The 24,186-nt window shown below is 37.5% G+C and overlaps 1 protein-coding gene across 1 annotated transcript in view; it reads right to left on the reverse strand.

Annotated features, from left to right (window-relative positions):
• Nucleotides 1-23,963, reverse strand: part of TOPAZ1 (testis and ovary specific PAZ domain containing 1) — a 68,594-nt gene extending 44,631 nt beyond the window's left edge. Inside the window, exons 1-5 of the mRNA XM_036869422.1 lie at nucleotides 23,759-23,963; nucleotides 20,693-23,159; nucleotides 9,716-9,777; nucleotides 8,893-9,020; nucleotides 899-963 (exon numbers count right to left, since the gene is read on the reverse strand). Of these exons, the coding sequence (XP_036725317.1) occupies nucleotides 899-963; nucleotides 8,893-9,020; nucleotides 9,716-9,777; nucleotides 20,693-23,159; nucleotides 23,759-23,963 (2,927 nt within the window). The remainder of the gene's footprint in view (nucleotides 1-898; nucleotides 964-8,892; nucleotides 9,021-9,715; nucleotides 9,778-20,692; nucleotides 23,160-23,758) is intronic.
• Nucleotides 23,964-24,186: the final 223 nt, after the last annotated feature.

The raw sequence follows: 24,186 nt of genomic DNA on the forward strand, positions 1-24,186 counted from the left end.
AACGTCACACTCCTGGTCATTATGGCAGAGCCAAGGTGATGACAAAACTCTGCAGGTTGCAACTATTTAGCTTGTAAGCAAAATGTTTTTAATAGGAAAAAAAAAGTTAACCTTGTCACATTTTCTTTTTAAGATCTTCAAGTGGGCATGAACCATACGGGCTTCTATGCCAATCTAATTCTTACCTAGGCTTTTCTTTAACGTAATGGTTCTCAAACTTGAACATGTAGCAGGATTAGTTGGTGACCTTGTTGAAACACAGATTGATGGGCCCCATTTCCTGAGTTTCTGATTCAGTAGGTCAGGGGTGGGAACAAATAATTTACATTTCTTACAAGTTCCCACATGATGCAGCTGCTCCAAGGACCACACTTTGAAAAACACTGTCTTAACATAAAAGAACTTGAACATATTTGTCACCTGACCTGACTGTGCCTTGCCTCAACAGCAAAACAGGTGTGGGGTGTGGATCAAATGACCTCCAAGGTGTCCTCTAAATCTAAATTTGGTATCTGTATATGTTCCAGTGAGTGTACTGTAGCTCTCAGTACTAATCGCTGCAGACATAGAAGATACCTGCAAATTGCAATGTTCATCTGATTACAGCTAGTCTTACCTTCATAGAAGTCACATAAACATCTTTTTTTCTTTTATCACTATTCCTCATTCCTCCCTCAAAAAATATTTTAATGGCTCCAAACACTTAGTGATAGCTTTAAGGTAACTTACAATATCCCTGACATCTGTATACACCTGACACATTAATTAAATAATACCCATGTATTGTTTACGGCATAGTAGCCCAAGTATATACAGGAGAGAATGAAAAATATGCTCAAGATACAAATTACATGAATGACTATTTTAACATTATGTAATTTAAAATTATGTTACAGACCTTTTGCAAACTTCATAAATATCTTCTTTTTCTTCTTGAATAGTCACCTTGTCCAAAAATCTACACTGTGAAGAGATTATGGTTAAATAGTATAAGTGACTATCTCTGCATTCCATATTAGGCTATGAGGCTTACCAGATCAGAATGTACTAGATGTTAATTAAACGACTAGCTCATGGTCAAGCAGGAAAATAATTCTACTCTACATTATTTAAAATATGAACACTGATTTTAAAATTTCTGCTGTTGAGAAAAGCTAATATAAATCAATACATTTTTCCCAGTTTTTGATGTCACCTTTAATTATGCAAGCCACCATTTCAAATTATTTTGGACAATTAAAGTTATATTTCTTTTTATTCAGAAAAAAACAGCTTTGAGTGATTTTTATTTTTAGGTGGTATTTACCAACATAAATGTATTTTTCATTAGAAATATTTATATGTATTTAAAACATTGCTACACTTAAAGCACTTTACAATTAGTAATTAGTGTTTTGGGAATTGTGATTCTCTGTAAGAAAATTATACATACTAGACCTTTGAAAAAACAGGCACCAAGAAAATAAATACCCCAAATCACCCATCATTTGGGCAGCCAGAGATAACCACTTAATATCTTACTTTATATCTTTCTAGTCTTTTTGAAGTACATAATCATATTTTACAATAATGGTACACACTACATATACTATTGTAACTATAAAAATCAACTGAGTAACGTGAAACACTAGCAAATAGAAAGATATACCATGTTCCTGGATGAGAATGTTAAAGGTAAAAAATGTTAATTGCCTGCAAATTAATTTATACGTTTAAAAAATTACTTTACAATGTGTGTTTAAAGTTCTTAGAAGAATATAAGAATAGCCAAAAATATTTTAGATTTATAATACAGGTTAGTATCTTTTAAAGCAAGCCTTCCTGTTTTTATTTTTCAAGTAATTGACTGTATGGAATTGGTACAGGACCTGAGCAATTAATGAAATAAAAGACAAGTAAAAGAATCATTCTATACATGAAAATTGAAACTATTAAAGATGGCATTTGAAATTTGTGAGGAAATGATTCAATAAATAGTAATACAACAACAGGCTAGCTGACTGGATGGAAAAAAGCTTGGTACCAATTCACCATATGTCAAAATACTTTAGGTTCATTAAAGATTTAAATATAAAAAATACTGAAAGTATCAAAAATAAAATAAAGGTGAGTAGTTATATAATTTGGAGGCTGGAGAAAGCCTAAGCTGACACCAAAGGCAGAAACCATGAATTACGGTATCAGTAGGTTTGAATACAAACATTTAAAATATTTTCATATGCTAAGATGACAAAAGTCACCTGTCAAAATAAGAACAGAAAGGTTACATTGTTTCTACATTTTTTCTTCCAAGATAAAATTTAGATTTATATTGATAAAAAATGTAAACATAATAACACCAAAAAAGCACTAGAAAAAGATACAGGTGAACATTTTTAATCCAGAAACAGGGAAGGGTTTCTCTAAATACTACTCATAACTCAAATATCATAAAGTAAAACATACATTTGAGGGGCTTCCCTGGTGGCGCAGTGGTTGAGAATCTGCCTGCCAATGCAGGGGACACGGGTTTGAGCCCTGGTCTGGGAAGATCCCACATGCCGCGGAGCAACTGGGCCCGTGAGCCACAACTACTGAGCCTGCGCGTTCGGAGCCTGTGCTCTGCAACAGGAGAGGCTGAGATAGTGAGAGGCCCGCGCACCGCGATGAAGAGTGGCCCCCACTCGCCGCAACTAGAGAAAGCCCTTGCACAGAAACGAAGACCCAACACAGCCAAAAATAAATTAATTAATTAATTAAAACAACAACAACAACAACAGAAAACACATACATTTGACTAAATAAAAATAAAAAGCTCCTTCAAGGTAAAAAGCTCCTAAACCAAGTCAAACACAAATGAAAAAAACAGGAAAAAGTATGGCAACATATGACAAAGAACAAATATGCTTAATATATGTAAAGTTCCTGCAAATAAAAAAAGATCAAAATCCCAAAAGAAAAATGGGCAAAGGATGTAAAAAAGAAGTTCACAGAAGAAAATGTAAATGGCTTTTACACATACTAAAAGATGCTTAACTAGACTCATAAGAGAAAAGCAAATGAAAAGTCATTTGTAAAAATGTACAGATGGACAAAAATAAAAAAATTTTAATACTGAGTTGGTGAGTGTGTGGGGGAGAAAACTGTCATTCCCATACAATGTTGATGGAAGCATAAATCAAAGCAATCTCTATGTAGGGCAATCTGAAAATTCTACTTCTAAGAATTAATCCAAAAATGCTTGCACATATGCAAAATGCCTTATGCTCAAGGATGCATAATGCAACAATGTTAAAATAGCAAAAAATGGGAACAAACCAAGTGTCCATCAACACTGTAACTTGTTGAATAGAGTATACCCATATAGTGGATAATTATATAATTGTAAAAACAAAGTATCATTACATATATGGAAAGGAAACAATCTCCATTATACATTAAGTTAAAAAAAGACAAAGAATGATAAGCTGTCATTTGTATAAAATTAAAAAGAAGACACAATAGGTCCAGTTTGAGAAATGGCAAATAAGTATCTCTTATTGGGCTAATCCTTCTTCAGGTAACAACTGTAACTCTCAGATGAACTATAAAAAAAAACTCTGCCTGAAAACACTGGAAAGGTATGAAAAGTAGGCAGAATCTGGAGGGAAAGAGGGAATGACACTGGGTAACAGTCCTGTTTTTATGGATTTATTCTTAAAGAGAGGCCTTAATTGGTTGGAACCACTGGGGAAGGCTAAAAATTTGCCACACTGACATAAAGAACCAGAAGACAGAGTACAGGGCAAAGTCAGAAACTGGGAAGTGAGGCTGGGAATCCTGGAAACGGGAGAGCCTAAGAGAGAAAGCCCCCAAATCTGCTTTAAACTTGGTCCAAATTTCTAGCTGACCCTTGAACTACACCTTTGTAAGGTAGACTCCAAACAACCCAGATGACACTAAACGAACTGAATAAACATTTCAACTGCCTACTACCACAGGGGGAGTAACCTGGAGGCCAAGTCCACCCAAGTTAAAACCTACGCATGCAACTACCAGACAGCCCAGCAACTGCAAACCTGGGCATTTATTTCAAAATACCAAAGTTACAGAGATGGAAAACATATTAATGGTTACTAAGGTTATGGAAGTTAGGGGTAGGGAGGGATGTGTGACAAAGGGGTAGCATAAGGAATATCTTTGTAGTGATGGCGTAATTATCTTGATTGCAGTGGTGGCTACAAAAATCTGCACACTTGATAATATACACAGAACTACATACACTCATTATACTAATACCAAATTTCTGCTTCTGATATTGTGCTTTAAGATGTAATCATGGAGGAAAACTACTTTTGCAACTTTCTGTGAATTTACAATTGTTTCAAAATAAAAATTAAAAAGTACACTAGCATTTCAACTATCTGGGGCTCAAAACTAGAATCATTAAGCAACTACTACCATGGTAAATCTAAAAATTGTTATATATGGATTCTGGGTATAACTGATATACAAGAGAAAGAAAAAACAAGGTCTGTGGAAAAGACAGAAATATATATATATGTAAAAGATCAGTAAGGAAGCATTTCTAAAAATTCACAGAAAACCATACATAAAAGCAGAAAAGTGGCACGCTAGACATATGTCCTATAAATCAACCTATTTACCCTCTAAAGTTCCTAAAATATAAGGTGAGAGATGGATAAAGTTTGTTAATTCCCAAATTTGGGGGCCAGATATTTTAAAGACAAATATTACTGACAGGGTCATGTATCAATATTTTCTAAAGAGTTGCTACTTTGAAGCTTACCATGGTATCAGAAAGATAAAAGTATCATTCCCCTTCCCTTAAACAAATCCAAAAAGTAGTACCACACTAGGAAGCAGCTAAATGATTTTGGGGATTATTTTTAAAAGAGCTAATATTGAAAATAGTCTACATCTTTAAATATTTAGTGTTAAGAACTCAGTGAATTCTGGCAAACGTCTCTTAAAATCTATCCTTGCAGAATTGAAAGCAAAAAGTCTTCTCTTCTGCTTTAAGTAGAATAGAGTACAAACTTTATTTTTTAATGCTTTAGAGCAAAGGTTGGCAAGCTATAGCCTGCAGGCTGCCTGTTTTTGTAAATAAAGTTTTATTTGAACACAGCAATTGACATTTGTTTACATACTGCCTATGGCTTCTTTCTCCTTACAATAACAGAGCTGAGTAGCTAGGACAGCAACCATATGGCCCACAAAGCCAGACAAGTATTTACTATCTAGTCTTAAAGAAAAGGTTTGCTGACCCCTGCTATAGAGTCAAGGGATTCTACTGTGTGACCCTGGACAAGATACTAAGTCTCAGTTTTTTAATCTGCAAAGGGAAATAGCAGTACACACTTCATGTGCAGTAAAGGGTTAACTCAGTAAATCTGGGTTGTCCATATGCCTATGTTAAAGGAATGGCCTGTGACCTGCTCCTAGAAGGTAACTTCTAAGCCCTTGGAATATGCTGCTTGATTGTGTGTCTTTGTTTACCTGGGTGTCTGGGATCACAACAGATAGTGTAAGCTAACAGTGTAATTTATGGTAGAGGCCTTGGGCCACTCCAGAAAGTCTTTGTGATTTATGACGGGGTCCTTGAGCCATGTGGTATCAGCTTGACCTCTGGAGGGACTGGAGACTGAGTGACTGAGGTCAGCCACGCAGGTGGTCAACCATGCCTATGTGACTGACCCCAATAAAAACCCTGACCAAGCTTCAGGCAAGTCCCTGGCTGGCAATATTCTGTTTCTGTCATACATCACTCCTGGGAGAAGCAAGCAGTGTTCACGTGCCTCTATTGGGAGAGAAAAACTGGAAGCTTGTACTCAGTTTCTCCTGTGCTCTGCCCTATGTGACTCTTTCTTTTGCTGACTTTAATCTGTATTCTTTCACTGAAATAAACTGTAACCTTGAGTTACAATAACAGCTTTGCTGACCTCTGTGAGTCCTTCTAGCAAATCACTGAACCTGAGGGTGGTTTTGGGAACTCCTGAACAGCACCTCCTTATATCATAGGGATAAGATATAACCAGTGCTAAGTCTCTAGCACTGGCTGGCTGGCATTTAATAAAGGCTCAATACATACTGGCTGTTATCATCAAACCATTAAGCAAGTACTTTGTGATATTTTTATTCATGCTATAGGACACTTCTAACACTTAAAGACTATTTTTTTTTTGATGTGGACCATTTTTTAAAGTCTTTATTGAATTTGTTACAATATTGCTTCTGTTTTATGTTTTGAGTTTTTGGTCCCGAGGCATGTGGGATCTTAGTTCCCCAACCAGGGATCGAACCTGCACCCCTTGCATTGGAAGGCGAAGTCCTAACTACTGGACCTCCAGGGAAGTCCCTAAAGACTATTTTCAAATGAGGTTCACATCCAATATTCATTCAACAACCATTTGGGACTTCCCTGGCAATCCAGTGGTTAAGATTCTGCACTTCCATTGCAGGGCACACAGGTTTGATCCCTGGTCGGGGAACTAATATCCTGCATGCCGTGCGGGGCGGCCAAAAAAACCCAATCATTTGTGTTATTACTCTGCATCAGCCACTGCTCTAGGTGCTAAAGATTCATTTGTGAGCAAAATGGACAAAAATCTTTGCCTTCATGGAGTTGCATTCTAGCAGGAAGAGACAGAGGTAAACATAAATAAGTAAATGTAAAGTATGTTATATCATGATAAGTACAAGAAAGGGGGATATGAAATGTTGACAGAATGGAGAATACTGGAATTTTAGGTTGGATGGCTAGAGGAGGTCTCTCTGAGAACATGAAATTTGAGTAAAGATGTGAAGGAAATAAGAAAGTAAGCTGTATCTTTTTTTTTTTTTTTTAGGAGATAAAATGGCAAGGGCAAAGGCCATGAAGTGGGAGAAAGCCTGGTTTGTTCCAAGAACAGCAAGGAGGCTAATGTGGTCAGAGTAAAATGGATAAGGAGAGTAGTCAAAGAGATCAGAGAGGTAACAACGTAGGGGAGGGGTAGGGGGAACAGATAAAGGGCCATGTAGGTCATAGTAAGGAATATGAATATTAAAAGCCACTGGAGAGTTTGAAGTAGAAGAATAACATGATCTAGTTTATGCTATGTTGAGAATAAACTACAAGAGGACAATATCAGAAGCTGGAGAAATGTCAGGAGACCACTGCAGTAATGCAGGCAGGAGATGATATTAGGCGGGGCCTGGGCCTGGGCCTGTGTGGTATGTGTGGGAGTGATGAAAAGTGAATAATTTCCAGACATCATCTGAAGCTAAGGCCAGCAGGATTTCCTTACAGTCTGGATATGGAGTGAGAGAAAAAGAAAGTAAGGAAATCCAAGGTTTTTGAGCCTAAATAACTTATAAAGGATGGAGTTGCCTTTAATAGAAAAGGGGAAAATTACAGGAACAGCTGGTTTGTGGTAGGGTAGGGGACATCTAACAGGAGGTCAGTTTTGAACACGTTAAGTTTGAGAAGTGTAACTGGACATCCAAGTGGAAAAATCAAGTAGGCAACTAGAGAGAAAGGTCTGCAGCTCAGAGACGAAGTTCAAGCTGGAGATATCAATTTGAGAGTCTTAGCACACAGATGGCATTCAATGCAATGAGGTTGGATGAGACCATCTAAGGAGCAAATCTAGATAGGAAAAAAGAACAGACTCCTGGTCTAGGCACTGGGTCGCTCCAACATGTAGAGGTCAGGGAGATCAGGAGAGACCAGCGAAACCAACTGGGAAGTTGCAGACAGACAGGACACTAGGCATGCATGTTTAACCTGAAAGCCATGTGAAAAAAATGTTTCAAGGAAAGTGTGATCAACTGTTAAATACTGGTGATAGGTTAAGAAAGATTAAGACTGAACTATGTCTATTAGATTCAGCAACGAGCAGGTCACTGGAGAGTTTAAGACAGGTAGTTTTGGTGGAGGTGAAGGTGAGTATCTTTGGAACTGGAGGAGAGAAACTGGGGATAGAGGGTCTAGACAAGTCTTTGGAGAAATATGACAACAGGTGAAAAGGAAAATGGGACCATGAAAGTGTATTTTTGGTTTTGTTTGAAGATGGGAGAAAAGCATGCTTATGTTGAAAAGAATGATCCAGTAATGAAAGCAGAATTACTGGAGTGTATTTTAAGAGAGGGAAGAGATGGATTCTAGCACACAGGTGAAGGGAACAGTCTTGGCCTGTTCACCCAGTGTAACAGAAGTGAAGCTGAAGTTTTGGGAACAGGTGCAGGTATGTGGCCTAATGTATTGGTAGGAACTTAGGAAGTTCTTTTCCAATTATTTCAATTTTCTTGGTAAAGTAGGAAACAAGGTTGTTAGCAATGAGGACAAATGAGGAGGAATAAGGAGAAAGAAGAAAACATGAAATAGTTGTCTAGGAGTCAATTAAATTATTCAAAAGGTTAAAACAATCATACACATCTGGCAGATAACTGATACCCCAAATTTTCTCCATATCATACACCAGTGGTATGTTCCAACATCAAGTTAGGTTTAGCTCCGATTCCTATGCCTTCTACACCTGTGGTCGAATAACTGATGCTTGCATTCATAGCACGCAGGCACTATGATATTCTAAAACTTCAAAGAAGATCAAATGATATTCAGTACTTTGTACTTAGTGAGGCAGGAAGATATGTAACAATTTAGAAAGATTTACATAGGTTTGAGAAGAACTTTAGGATTCTAAAAAGCTAAATATATAATTAAACAGCACACCCCATTTTCCCAGACAAGTGAAACTCTGTTAATACTGTGCTTACGGCAAGCATCAAGCAGTATGTCCCATGGCCAGAATGACGTGACTCTTTACTCAACAAAAAGGCCATTCCCTTGTCACCTGACAGCACTAAGATGGACTTCTGTATTTACCACTATCTGGACCAAGAAATAAGAAAATGCAAAAGATTCCCTAGTACCTTTTCATCCAAGTCTGAACTTTTTGTGTGTTCACTGACGTCTCCCAGTTTTTCATCTGAAGAAGTCTCATTAGCAACTTCACCTAAGGAAATGTTTGCACCTTTGGAATCATGTTTTATCTCACTTGCTGAAAAGAAATAATATTCAACTGTAGAAACTTTAAATGACAAAATAACCAAGTCATTTAAAGATTGTTCTAAAAATGAGTTAGAATTCAGAGACTCTTTTAAAGTCCAATGTGACAAATATGAAGCAGCATTTTCAGCAAATTATACATTTATTCCTCCCTCTCTATCAAAATAACTCCATTACATGGTATAAAAAGAATTGGCAGTAAGACAAAATTGAGACATAAAGAGAAATTTAAGAATCTTTCTTGATCATGTCCAGCTATTTTTCAATATATTTTTAAAACTTGAAAGTTTTTGAAATTAACTTTCAAATTATTTCCTGTAAAGATTCAGTTATTTAAACTTAGGATTCGCTATTATTAAAAAAATATTAAAAAAGACTCAGATTTAAAATGTGGTAAAGCTTAAATATATATTTCAATTTCAAAAATGACACTACAAAAATTTCTAAGGTCAATTATCTTTTGTAGATAAAACCTAACAAAGTTATTTATTAAATAATCAACTGGAAAATTTCTCAAAATCTGATCTGCCAACCAGGCAAAACTGAGGAAAACTGACAAACTGTAAAACACGGTTGACAGACTCTAAAATGAAAAGCTTCCTATTTTAATGAATTCATTCTGACTATGCCTAAATAGAGATATAAAAATACTTCAATATTACACATTCTGAAAATGTCAAATTTTACCTGCTGACAAGGAAGCACAGATCTCTGACTTCATCGATTCAGGATCCAGTACAGGGAGTTGTCTATTATAAAGCAAACAGAGCTTACACATTATAACATATTCTAGCAGAACTATCCACTCCTCTAAACATTACACAATACTAGCTTTAGCAGCTGGCGAACATCAGCTCAAGTCCTCCAAGGCCAGAGTACTATTCTGGGACAGCACACCCAAGCAGATTCTGCATTTGGTTCTTTAATCACATTCGCCACAATTGTTAGGGAGTGCTGCCACTCAAACTTTGTTAGAGAGAACTGATGACATTATATCAAGCATTTAAAACATTTTTAAAGTATTACACCAACGCAAGATAATGTTTACCTCCTACTCTTAAGCATGTGTATGTATGTCTTACCGCCAATGTAAAAGGAAGAGTGTGAGAGCAGTTTGAGTCTCTTTTTGTAGTCTCTGAAGACAACCTAAGGTCTAAAGGTTAACAGCTATGGAGATCAGAGTTAAACCAACCTGGGCTCAAATATTGTTCTGCCACTTACTATGTCAACTGTGGCAAAATTATTTAAATTCTTTGAGTCTAACCATATCTGTAAAATGAGAATACCACCTACCCACAAGGTTATTGTGAGGATTAAATAAGATAAAATGTTCTTAAAGCCAATGGCATAGGCTCAACAAATGAAAACTACAGCTATAGGAGCCACTCAGAAACAAATGGCCAAACACTATTCCATTTTTAAAAACTTGGACAAAAGTATATAAAAGTACACAGAATAAAATATAATAGGACTTCCCTGGTGGCACAGTGGTTAACAATCCGCCTGCCTGGACAAGAATAAACATGCAGACATAGAGAATGGACTTGAGGACACGGGGAGGGGGAAGGGTAAGCTGGGACGAAGTGAGAGAGTGGCACTGACATATATACACTACCAAATGTAAAATAGCTAGCTAGTGGGAAGCAGCTGCATAGCAGAGGGATGTCAGCTCGGTGCTTTGTGACCACCTATAGGGGTGGGGTAGGGAGGGTGGGAGGGGAGGCGCAAGGGGGAGGGGATATGGGGATATATGTATACATATAGCTGATTCACTTTGTTATACCACAGAAACTAACACAACATTGTAAAGCAATTATACTCCAATAAAGATGTTAAAAAAAAAAGTAAATGCATTTATATAACTTTAAGTTTATAGACACTTGTATGAAAACCAATGGCTTTTTAAATGATATGATATTATACTTTGTGAGAGGGATTTTCCTTTCAAGTTTCAATGCTACCTCAATTATTCAGAACCTCAATTCTGCTTTTTTTAAAAATTTTCTCTGAAAATAGTATCGTCTTTGATTTTCTGCTTTGAACTACCCTATCATTAAAAAAAAAATTGTGTATATAACAAAAAAAAAAAAAAAAGGAATCCGCCTGCCAATGCAGGGGACATGGGTTTGAGCCCTGGTCCGGGAAGATCCCACATGCCGCGGAGCAACTGAGCCCGTGCACCACAACTACTGAGCCTGCGCTCTAGAGCCCGCGAGCCACAACTACTGAGCCCACGTGCCACAACTACTGAAGCCTGCGCGCCTAGAGGCTGTGCTCCGCAACAAGAGAAGCCACCACAATGAGAAGCCCGCACACCACAACGAAGAGTAGCCCCCGCTCGCCGCAACTAGAGAAAAGCCCTCGCGCAGCAATGAAGACCCAACGCAGCCAAAAATAAATATAAAATAAATAAATTTTAAAAAAGAATGGGAAAATAAAATTACAAACAAGACACAAATATACACAAATCTCCTCCCCCAATTCATACCTCTGAACTCATGTCTACTAGAGTATCTCCATTTCAGTATTTCAAAGGTCTCTCCAACTCAACATGTCTAAATTATTTATTTATTTATTTATTTATTTATGGCTGTGTTGGGTCCTTGTTTCTGTGCGAGGGCTTTCTCCAGTTGCGGCAAGTGGGGGCCACTCTTCATTGCGGTGCGCGGGCCTCTCACTATCGCGGCCTCTCTTGTTGCGGAGCACAGGCTCCAGACGCGCAGGCTCAGCAATTGTGGTTCACAGGCCCAGTCACTCCGCGGCATGTGGGATCTTCCCAGACCAGGGCTCGAACCCATGTCCCCTGCATTGGCAGGCAGACTCTCAACCATTGTGCCACCAGGGAAGCCCCAACATGTCTAAATTTGACCTCATGACCAGCATCCCTCCCCAATCCTGCCTGTTTTCATCAGAGAATTGTAATGCCCTTCTTTGAAACAAGAGAAACCAGGTATCATCCTTAACTCCTACCTCTGACCTCGCCCCCATTTGATTAATCAATCTCCACTTCCTAAACCTGTCTCAAATCCACTCCCACTTCTGGTTGAAGTCACCATGTCCTTCGGTCTAATTATGACAATAGTTCCTTGCCAATTTATTCTCCACACCAGAGCTATCATGATTTTTAAAATGTAAATCTGATCAAATTCTCTACTTGAAGTAAAGTCCTTCAGTGAATCCCTATATGCTCTTAGGATAAAGTTCAAACTCACCATGAATTCTAGTTCATCTAGGATGATCTGTGTATGCCTCTTACCCTGGCATATTAATTATTAATACCTCCCCCCCCCCATTTCCCTCTCAAAATTTTTGCAATTCAGAAGATCAATTCTATGGTCATCCTATTTACAAAGCCCTGCACGACTGAGCTTTCTGCATATTCTGTAGCTTCATTTCTTGCCACCTGAACACTAAGCCATGGGATGTTATTTCTGTCTCTCAGTTGTAACATGCTCTTCCCTGCAGGCCTACCTATAGACTACTCCTTCCCTCTCAATTTTCTACTCACTTTTTTTCACCTATTGCCTAGTTCCTATTCATTCTTTAGTGTTCAACTTAAATGTTACTAGGGCGAGGAAGCCTTCAACACCTTGCACTTTTCCTACCATATTTTATTGTATTTGCTTAATCATTTGCAGCCCTTGATAGACTAAAAGCTCTGTGAGAACAAGGTCCATGTGCATCTAGTTGCTCACCATATAGTCAGCACCTAACATCCTCCTGGCCAGACACTAGGGAGATGCAAATGAAGATGCCTCTCTCCTGTCTACAAACTCCCAGCATAGGAGGAGGTGCACATGCAAGCAGACATAATATACTGAGATCTGTGCCAAGAGAACTACTGGAACAAATCCCTAGAATAATATCTCAGATGTGATTTAGAGGACAAATGAATGAAAAGAAAGGAACTTCTGGATAAAGAAACACTTGCAAAAGGATTCAGATAATGACATATTGTGGAAACAGTGAGCTGCCTGCTCTGCTTATCTTTTATTAGCCTCTCCCCACACTTTCCTCCCCACCGACCCCATAGCTGCCAAAGAGAGAATGGATGCAGATCCACCAAAGAGCCATAAAAAGCCATGCCAAGCAATTTAGACTCCATCCTCAGGTGGCTGAAAGCCACCGGAGCGCTGTAAGCAGTCACTGGCAGATCAATTTCTACTTCAAAATATTACTGTGGAGGAGGATATACTAAGAGAGTTCAGGAAGATTAACCAGGAGCTAACTGCAATAACTTAGAAGAAATATGAATAAGATAGTAGCAGTGAGAATTGAGAGAAAGGAAAAACCATGAGAGATATTCAAGGTAATAGCATGAATAGGATTAACTGACTCAATAAATAGAGAAGAATTGAGGGCTGTTTCTAATTATAGTGAAAGTTACATTCACAAATAGGTACAGCCCAGACACACAGAAGGTTATTCCTTAAAAAAAAAAAAAAAAAACCCAAACCCAAAAAAGTAAATAAGTATAGCAAGTGTACTGCTTTAATTTCAAAGTATTACAATAGTATTTTTAATACTGCTGGTATAGTTCATAAGAGTGAGAAACTTTTTACTATGAATAAGTAACTTACAAGGAAGGTAAAATTGCACATGCCACTCTTGTTAGAAGTAATTTAGTTTTGTTTTGAATTTGCAAGACACAAAGAGATACGAAAAACTTAAATTCACCTAGATTAGGAAAAATAAAATTGTAACCCCCATAAATACATTACAGCTTTGCATTAGTGGAGTAGAAGGGGGAAAAATGAAGGGTAGAAGGAGGAAAGGAGAGAAACAGACTTGGGTGAGGCTACAGAATACAGGGAAGCAAAAGAGAAGATCTGAGCAAAAAGGAGAGGAGAATAAGAGAGGCTTCTGAAGAACTACATAGATTACATCAGGTTTATCCTCTAACAGAGCATTTTTCAAGGGGGTGATGAAATTTAATGGGTTCCAACCAGGATTTTTAAATAAAACAGAATAAAATACAAAATACGATACTAGACCACATGTAGTAAGGGAACTACTATTTTTATAAATCTATTGTCTTACATATTCAGAGGTAGGTACCAGACTGTAATGTAAAATGTATCTTTAGTACGGGTAACTGACAAACAGGTTTGAAGATGACAGCCCTAGAATAATTATTACCAGAAAAAGCTTGAAAACTAAGAGAATGTTATTGCCCAAGAAAAATTCAGAATGTTATTGCTCAAGAAAAATTCAGAAAAAATTCCCAAGAAAAATTCAGAATGTCCAAGAAAAATTCAGAATGTCCAAGAAAAATTCAGAATGTTATTGCTTCCTTTTGAGGTGCTAACTAGCTGAATGCAGTCAATGTTCACTTATTTACACATTCACATATTGTTTGTGAAAAGGACTACCATAAATTTACTGGGGCAATTATTCTGCACATAACAGTGGCCAAAACCAGAAATATTACAGTATCCAATTCACTGGGCCAGAGGTTCCCAAGCCTGATGCCAGGATGTGAGGTGCTCGGTCTCCTGATACTACAAACAATAACTCCATCAAGTACAGTACCATTTATTTCAGCAAAAACAAACAATGGTTTATGTGGTCCAAAAGAGAAAAAAGTAAAAATCAGAACGATACTTCTTCATACTGCACCACCTGCTACTTTAAAGAGAAGGATGAGGGCTTCCCTGGTGGCGCAGTGGTTGAGAATCCGCCTGCTAACGCATGGGACACAGGTTCAAGCCCTGGTCCAGGAAGATCCCACATGCCATGGAGCAACTAAGCCCGTGCACCACAACTACTGAAGCCCGTGTGCTTAGAGCCCATGCTCCACAACAAGAGAAGCCACCGCAATGAGAAGCCCGCGCACCGCAACGAAGAGTAGCCCCTGCTCGCCGCAACTAGAGAAAGCCCGTGTGCAGCAACGAAGACCCAACGCAGCCATAAATAAATAAATGAATTAATTAATAAAAAAAATAAAGAGGAGGACGAGATGAGAGAGGAAAGGGGTCAAAAAGTAAATAATGTTCTGTGGCAGTCTACAGAATAATGGATTTGAAGCCATGTAAAGAACCAAAGTGCCACTCTTCCAGCATGCTGTTCTGGGGAGGGGAGATCGACTTAGAAGCAGGTTGCCCTGTGTCCAGATCTCAGCTCTGATACTTACTAGCTGTGTGTCCTTTGGAAAGTTAGTGACTTTGACTCACTTTTAAAGATAGGGTCAGTTTCAATCTCAGACTTGTTCTACTTAATGAAATAGCATAAGTAATGTTATCTAGCACAGGGTAGACACTAAATGTCAGTTCTTACAATTAAGTGTACAATTGTGCATAATAGTTAGAGTGCCTCAGATATTCAGTGGAAAGGGAGAATGGAGGAAGATGAGCTTCTTGAAAAACAGGCCAAGGAGTCTAAATATATGAGGGAAAGAAAGAGAATGACCTTTACTTTTGCTGGAAACCATTTTTTGGTTTTGTTTTTGGTTTTTTTTTTGGTCATTTGGTATTGTAAACCTGGTGACAGAGGCCAATCCCTTGGGGAACAAACTGATTCCCCAAGATTCTGAGAAAGTAAGTGGGGTGGATTTCCTGAGACAATATAGTTTACCCAGGATAGATCCATGCTAGGCATGGTCTAATGGGACTCAAATGCCTGAGCAAAAGTAATAGGCTTTTATTTTCTGTACAGTGGTGCTAGGTATTTCCCCCCCCCAGAAGTTTATTATTTACTGGCTCTAGAATGTACAGTGGCTTTTCACGGATTGAAGTCCAAGTTGCAAAGGTGGTATAAATGATCCAAACTGATCACCAGCACCAATTCTATACCAAGTTCAAATTTTGATGCCTAATTTTCCAACCTTCTTAGTCTGGTATCACCCTACTTATCAAGTCTTATTTTTACTATTCTTAAACATCTATCTGCTTTAGAAAAAAAGGATTCACTGTCTCCATTTACATATATTCCAGTGCTTGAGAAACAGCCTACAACATAGTAGGAATTGAAACCTTAATTCTCTCCCCTCCCTCAATGTATGAGTGACTGGGTTTACAAAGGCAAATGAGACATGGACATTTCCCACCCTCAAGAAGTCCAACAGTTTATGTGAGCCATGGAATACAAGGTATGGTACACAAAAGTTAAATATCTGTCTCACACACACACAAAGAGAAAATGATGTTCCCATGGAAAAGTGTCTGAGATATCTACTCTAAACCAAGAACTTATTAAAGAGGATAACACCAGAAACAAAAAGGAAAGAAAGAAAGAAAAATAGAGAATATACACAAGAGTATATATTCTTGTGCAACTGTATTTACATCAGTGGGTACAAAGATGAAAATTAGCCTGTATTCAGTAACAAAAAATATGTTCTCCTCTCAAGACTTCACTGAACTCATTAAATGTTGCATCTACAAAGAAAATAAAACAAGACTAATAACTGTGTTTACAATAAAATGGGCAAATAAAACATATTTTATCAAAATTATTAAGGTCTACTAGATTAGTGTATGTTTTGTTGGCTAAAGTTAAATTTTCTGATTCCTGTTGTGTAATCAGGCCTGTTCAAGGCTCTTAGGTGGCTGACTCAATCTGTTGAGTTCCTAACTATGTGAAGATTAAAAAAAGTAATCATGTTATTTGGTTTTTTGCTATTAAGTTGTATGAATTCCTTATGTATTTTGGATATTAATCCTTCATCAGATATATGATTTGCAAATACTTTCTCCCATTCCATAGGCTGCCTTTTCATTTCGTCTAGACAAATAGTGTATGATCTCACTTATATGTGGAATCTAAAAGAAAGAACTCATAGGAACAGAGATGAATGTGTCAGTTAACCTTATTAAGGTAATCATTTTGCAACATATACATATATCAAATCATCAAATTGTACACCCTAAACTTACATAAGTTATATATCAAATATGTCTCAAATATGTCAAATATGTCTCAATAAATTTGGAAATAAAGAGAAAAAAGAAAAGTAAAAAAAAAAAGAAGTCCAATAGTATTAGCAGGTGAGAGATGTAAATTATATCATCATGAAATCAGTGTCATAAGTGAGGTAGCAAAAGGTGCTGTGGGAAAAGAGAATGGCTCCTACTTCTGTCTGAAGAAGTCATAATCTGCCCTGCACAACCATATTCATAGCTACCTTTACCTTTTGCCCACATTTTCTTCATTATTTTTCTACCTCTCCAAACTTTCTTCCTTCTTCCCCCTTGTTAATCTAAATCAATCCAACCGTTAAGGATCAGTACAAATTTTGGCTTTTCCAAGAGGCCCTTTCAACCCTCTTTTCTAAACTACTAGTGTTCTTGTACCTCAGTTTACATATTTTTGTTTCAAACACATTAGTCTTCACTTCCCCAGCGATATAGTAATTCCCGTGAATATTTGGCAGATTCTTAAAATCTCAATGATCCACTGTATAATATCACTGGACTGATATTTTAGCATATGTGATTGAACATAATCCTGTATTCTAGTACAGATTAACTGTAGAGCACTGACTATTACAGACATTCTCAGATCTCTAACTATACTTACAGGCTAATTCAAAAGTTTTACCTATTTCACCCACTATATATGTCTAAGCTCATCAGTTCAAGTCTTAGGGAATTAGTTCTAATATGCTTCTAATGCTTTGGATTTTAATATGGACTTCCCCCACGGTGGAGATTGACAATGAACAAGTATTCTAACATAACTTAAATACCTTACAAATTAACTCATGTTTGTCTACCTGTTTTACCAATAAGAGGTAGTCCAGAGCTTCTGACAATTTCTGGGCATAGCCCTCCCATCTTCAATTTCTATTTCTGTAAAACAGAAACTCATTCTAACAGGTTTCAACCTCTCAGTGTCGCAGAGTGAGGAAACAGTAATATACTAATTAGCAACTGATTGGTAAAAGGGAGAGAGCTGACATTAGAAATTATATTTTAAGCTTCATCTAGTTCTAGAACCATTAACAATTTTCTGTATAACTATTAGCAGACCCTCTGGTGATCATGCGTCCATTTTTCCCTGTTAAGGTTTATCCTAGCACTGTGGATGACTGTAAAACTGGTATTTCCAGTGCAGAAAAATGAAAATATTAAAATAACTACTGAGGAAATTTTAAAGTTTATTTAAAAACCAAAACTTCAGAAGCAGAGATGAAAGAAAAAGAAGAGCTAAAACAAGTATAATTGGTGCTCCTGCCATAAAAGGAAATGAAGTTACAATAATAGAAAAATTATCTGAAGTAAATTTGATACTTGGTTTGTCTTTTATATCAGGAAAGCAAATGCTGCTGTCTGAAGTTAGAACACAATTTTTAAAAGTCATGATAACAAAACTCAAACTTTTAAATAATCTTTCTTATTAACTTGGAAGAGACTTTTAAGAACTAATTTCTTGTTGTAAAGAAGTTTATTGATTCAGCAGTTCCTTTAGTTTCACTTCAGTCCCTCCTTCCCCAAGTTAAACGTAAGTAAAATTAAATGTTTTTTACTAAAAAGTGACATGATCCAACTTTTCTGAAATTATATCCACATATATGCCTAGATAGGCATACAAATTTTGAGTAATTAATTTGTTATTGTGGGTGGTGAGATTCCCTCCCTCTTACGCTTTTAATATAATGAACACGTATCATTTTTATAAAATCAGCCATTATCCTAAGAAAGAAAAAAAAAAGTATAAAAAACAAACTTTATGCCCAGTTTACAACATTTCTACCTTCAACTGCAGTTCATTGTCAACATCTTGTTAGCTAACAGAGATGTTTGCCTTTGAATGTAGGTTTTGCTCTAATTTCTCTTTGTGATCCTCAAAGGAAGCATGGTATAACAAGAGTTAAAAGCACCTTTAATTAACTACCTTTTATTGAGCTCTTACTGTTCACCCAGTATTACACCAAAACCTTTCCCATCCCTTCATTGATTAATCCTCACGACCTTGAGAGGCAAGTACCTTCCCTTTTTACAGATAAGGTAAAATATCAATAATTTGCCTACAAGGTGACAGAGCTATTAGGGAAAGGAAAAGATTCAAAAACCTAGGTCAGACTATAAAGGTTAAGTTCTTGACCACTCATTTTAAACTAAGATAGTTCAAATCCAGATTCTGTTACTAGCAGTGTGAATTTGGACAACTGACAACTTGTCATCTTCATTTTTTCCACCTCAAAATGGGCAGATTACCATCCTCATTATGGACGATTTTAAAAAATAACAGATAAAGCTCTTGGTCCTTCCTTAGGGATACAGAAAGTACTCTATTTGGTGATAAGTTACAAGTTCTTGTCACACTAGGAACATCAAGAAGAATGTAATATCACAAAAGTAACTAAAATTTACGAATACTAGACAAATTTAAGTCATGTACTATTGAATCTTAGTGGAAAGTGTTCATGTTTCGAGTCTGTTCACAGAACATTCCAATATTCAAGTACTGTAACATACAAATATAAATTAGAGCTTAAAGAATTATAAAAATTTAGTAAAATATGACATAATAGTAAATAAAAGTTAGGCCAATCAGATAGGTCAAGTTCCCGAATAAGAAGGTTATTACTTGGCTCCATTTAAAGTTGATTCAGGCAAACTCACTCTCTTTGGGGGCTAAGTCATCATTTAAAACCACCACCTTAGATGGATCTAGAGACTGTCATACAGAGTGAAGTCAGAAAGAGAAAAACAAATATCGTATATTAACGCATATATGTGGAACCTAGAAAAATGGTACAGATGAACCGGTTTGCAGGGCAGAAACAGAGACACAGATGTAGAGAACAAATGTATGGACACCAAGGGGGGAAAGTGGTGGTGGTGGGGTGGTGGTGGTGTGATGAATTGAGCGATTGGGATTGACATGTATACACTAATATATATAAAATGGATAACTAATAAGAACCTGCTGTATAAATAAATAAATAAAATTCTAAATTCAAAAAAAAAAAATAAAAATTCTACTATTTATGGCAAAAAAAAAAAAGAATCACCTTTACTTGCTTTTAACCAAGATGCCTATTCTATCCTTGCTGATATTAAAGCAACATTTACTCAAAAAAAAAAAAAAATAAATAAATTAAAAAAAATAAAACCATCACCTTAAAAGTAAAACCATGAAAAAAATTTTGTGCTTTTCCCCTCTGAATATTAGTTTCACTTTTGATTCGACTTTCAAGTTCTAATGAATAATTATTCATCTAATTATTCTAATGAATAAACTTTTCCAAGGCTTCTCTGGTCACTGAAAAATGGATTTTTTATCTAACAAGGAAGCCAGTGAAAATGGGTTAAAATACATAGCACTGTTCTTAATACGTAACTTGGCTGAAATAAAAGCATAGCTGTATATTTACAATTATTAAAAAACATATGAAAATAAATTTGACTTTTGAAAGAAGCAATCTCAGTAATTTAAAAAGCCACTTTATAAACCACCATTTAAAATTCTGAACAGCTAATCTGCTCCATTATAATTTCAAATATATATAATTGTTTTATTTTGATTCTAAGTTTCAGCATTAATGACATTTCCAGGTCTCAGCAATTATACACTATATTACATTTAATAAATAACTGGGTTAAAAAAATAATGGAGCATCAATGGTCACTGAATAAATCAGTGACACCTAAGAGCAGAAAGTGCTTTTGAAACCTGCAACAATAATCTGTACCAAAAGGCATACTTGAACATGCATACCTCAAGTCATCACTTGGTTCTTTTTTTTCTGGAAGTTCCATGTGCTTGGAGTCTGTTGACTGGTGCTCTTCGGCAACACTGGGCTCCTGGCTTATCATGGGAACCTCAGAAGTAAAAGACAGCTCCCCTTCATTGGAGACTCCAAAGAGGTCTGGGTCATCTTGAATTACATCAATTAAGAGGACATCATCTTCATATGCTTTAAGAATATCTGGAAACCCCACTTCAACTTCTGAAAAGTTCTTAGTCATTTTTCTACCACTAACTTCAAAGGAAACTGCTTTGAATGTTTCTTGTTCACTAGAGCAGAAGGCAGGACTTTTCTTTATACACCCAGGATCACAAGAAATAGTATTATTTTCAACTGTGAAAGAAACAGCTTCCTTATTAGAAACAATATTGCCTGGTTCAGAGATGTGGTTAGATGGTTTATTACCATTAACTTGCTTTAAAAAGCTTGGAGAAATAATACAGGAATTCTTACTGCAGTATGAGTCAGAACCAGCTTGCACTGGAATTACACTATTTTGTATGCTCAAAGATTGAGGTCCTGAAGTTACTGTGGTGACATTTTCTTTAGTCCTATTCTGCCTTACCTCTGCTCCAGATAAACTGTCAAGAAGTTCTAGGGGACTATATACTTCTCTCTCTGATGACTTGGCATTTATTTCTTTTCTTTTTTCTGTTTTGTTCTTAAGTAAGGGAATTTTAAAATTAGTCAGCCGTCCTGTGTTCAACATCTTAACGAAGTCTGGAACAACCAGTGTTTGCTTAGCAATGCATGCTTTTCGATGAATAGTTTTGCCTGTAGAGCTATTTGCTTCCTGGCCATCCTGGGAAGCCACTGTCAAATTCAGTTTTGTTAAATTCCCTCTATCTTTTTTTTTACTTCTTGTTAAGTTTTGAGTCACATTAGTTAATGGAGTATCTTCAGTAGTATTAGAAACTACCTCTGACGCACTTCTGCTTAGTTTCTCTGACTTCATTTTTTTATTATCATTGATGATAGGTTCCTTTATAATCATTAAAGTAGGTTCCACTGTAGGGACTGAAGATAAACAATTTAAATTAGAATCCAATTTCTCTCTACTTGAAGATTCACTGCTTGTTTCTGTTAGAGAACTTTGTAGCATCAATTTGGAGTCAGTTAAGTGAGTTTGATTTGTTTGGTGTTTAAGAAAATCATCTTGCCTAAAACTTTCCTGAGACCCAGGAAGAAAGTTATTTGACTGTGGCAAGGAAGTCTTTTTCCAACACTGGGCAGATATTCTAGCACATGAATAACAAGGCCAAGTTCTTTTGCCAGTCATTGGTATTGTTCTGTGACAGCTAAATTTAGATTCTTCAGCTTCATTCTTCGAGTCTTCCCTCGAAGCTGTCTTTTCAACAGGATGGCAATCGCTAGGTGACTTCACTATTGAGTTTTTCATCCACTTAAAATACTCCTCTGGATCCATGCTCTTACATCCTAAAGGCTCTGAAGCATTCTTTTTTTCTTCTTTTGAAAGTGGCTCAAGAGTTTTCTGAAACATAGGATTTACATGGTGTTCATGACTTGTTTTTTTCCCTGTTTCTGGAAGACTTAATAAATGATCCACTGGTGACAGCGTGTTATTGTTTACTTTTCTCAAAACTTTTAAAGGACTTTTTTTAGCCACTAAAGTCTCTGTTTCTTTACCTTCAGCACCTGTTTTGTTTTCTTGTAACACCAGCTCAGATTTGTTATACACATTAGAGAATTTCATCTTAATAACCATTTCATCTCCTTTTTCAGACACCTTCATCCTTTTTCTGGGTTTTCTCCCAACACTGCTCTCCTCTAATGAATGTTTATTTTTTTCACTTTGAAGGCAGGAAAGCAAGCCCTTATTTTTACTTTGGTATGAATCATTTTCTTCAAGTAATAACTGATTTACTCCCATTAAGTTTTCTTCAGTTTGTAAAAGTTGAGGAATATTATTCCTGTCACTCTTATCTGCAAGACTCCTAGGGCTTTCTTTCTTTAACTCTGAGGAATTTTCTGGTACATGCATACATCCACCATCAGGTTTATATGCAAGGTTATTTTCATCATTACAACCCTTGGAATGGGGGAAACAACTGCAATCATGTAATTTTAAAATGGAATTATTTTCTACTCCAGGTGACAAGCTGTTACAAGAATATTTTGGAGTATTCTTGTACAGTTCATCTTGGAATTCAACCTTACTATTTTGTGTAGCCTTATTTTCAGTTATTTTGAGAGATGGGCGTTCTAAGCTTTTAAATTTTTTAATTCGAATTCTTCTTTTAATACCTTTTACCAAACCTTCCTTACCCAAAGACTGCAAGAAAGCCATACTTTGAAATTCACTGCATTCCACTGTTTGGAAAGATTCCGAACTGGTTAATGATTCCTTTCTTACCAGGTCAATCCCTGGCTGTGGATCATCGCTTGAGGCTTCAGTAACTTTTCTTTTTTCCTTGGCTGATCAAAACAACAAAACATACCAGAAAAGATTTTATATTGAGGAGGAAAAAGCAATACCACTTAAAATTAAAAAAAATTGTGAAGCCATCCATTTTTATTTCCCTGAATAGCTGTATGGAAATATACGTTTGTTTTTAAATCAAAGACCTAATTTCTATTAAGGTCCTGTATAAACCTGTATAAATTCTAAGGCAGCTGAATAACCTCTAGCATCATCACTTCATACAAGCCAAAGTGAATCACTAGTAGGAATTCCTTTTACAGAACTTCTGAGCAAGGGATCCTAACAGGACAAACACGTTTTAAGCGAATTCCTGTTTTTTTCTCTCCGGGTCAACCGTGTGCATCAGTAAAGCCCATGTAGATTCGAGTGAAACGCTAGTGGTAAAACACGGGTGGAGGAGAAGGGGTGCAAAGGCTGGAAAGGGAGTGACCTCTGCGTGCTTCCTTACTGTGTCTTCCCGATTGCAAGGGGAGCTCCGCCTCCTTCCCTGCTTCTAAGCCCTGCCGGTCCGAAGGGTCTGAAGAGCCCACCTGGCCCCCCGGCCCCTCCACTCGCCGCCTCGCTGAGGCCTTCCCATACCCGAACGTCTCACCCGACTTGTCACTTTCCACCTCTTCTCTCCCAGACGCCCGGGCCACCATCCTCCTCTTTTGCCTGCTCTCCTTGCGCCCCCGGGCCTCAGGGCCACAGCCTCCCGCCTTGCCTGGTCCAGGCCGCCTGCCTCTCTTCCTCGGGCCTCGAGCGTCGCCTTCACGCCCCGGGGCCGTCGCGGGCCCCGAGGTCCGCGACCGCAGCATCCGCCCCGGGCCGCCCGTCTGCCCACCGAGGCCCGCCACGCCCGCTCGCAGGAGCCCACCGGCCTCGCAAAAGCTGCTCCGGCCGCCAGGCACCCGCGGCCCTCAGCCCCGTCCCGCCCCTACCCGCCGCGCCCAGCCGCCAAGACCCCGCGACCGGAAGCGGAAGTGGGGTCCGCGATGCCTGGCTGGGGCAAGCGCGGCAAGGCCCAACGGGCGGGAGGAC

Source organism: Balaenoptera musculus, chromosome 11, assembly GCF_009873245.2.
Source record: "Balaenoptera musculus isolate JJ_BM4_2016_0621 chromosome 11, mBalMus1.pri.v3, whole genome shotgun sequence".
Classification (NCBI taxonomy): Eukaryota; Metazoa; Chordata; class Mammalia; order Artiodactyla; family Balaenopteridae; genus Balaenoptera; species Balaenoptera musculus.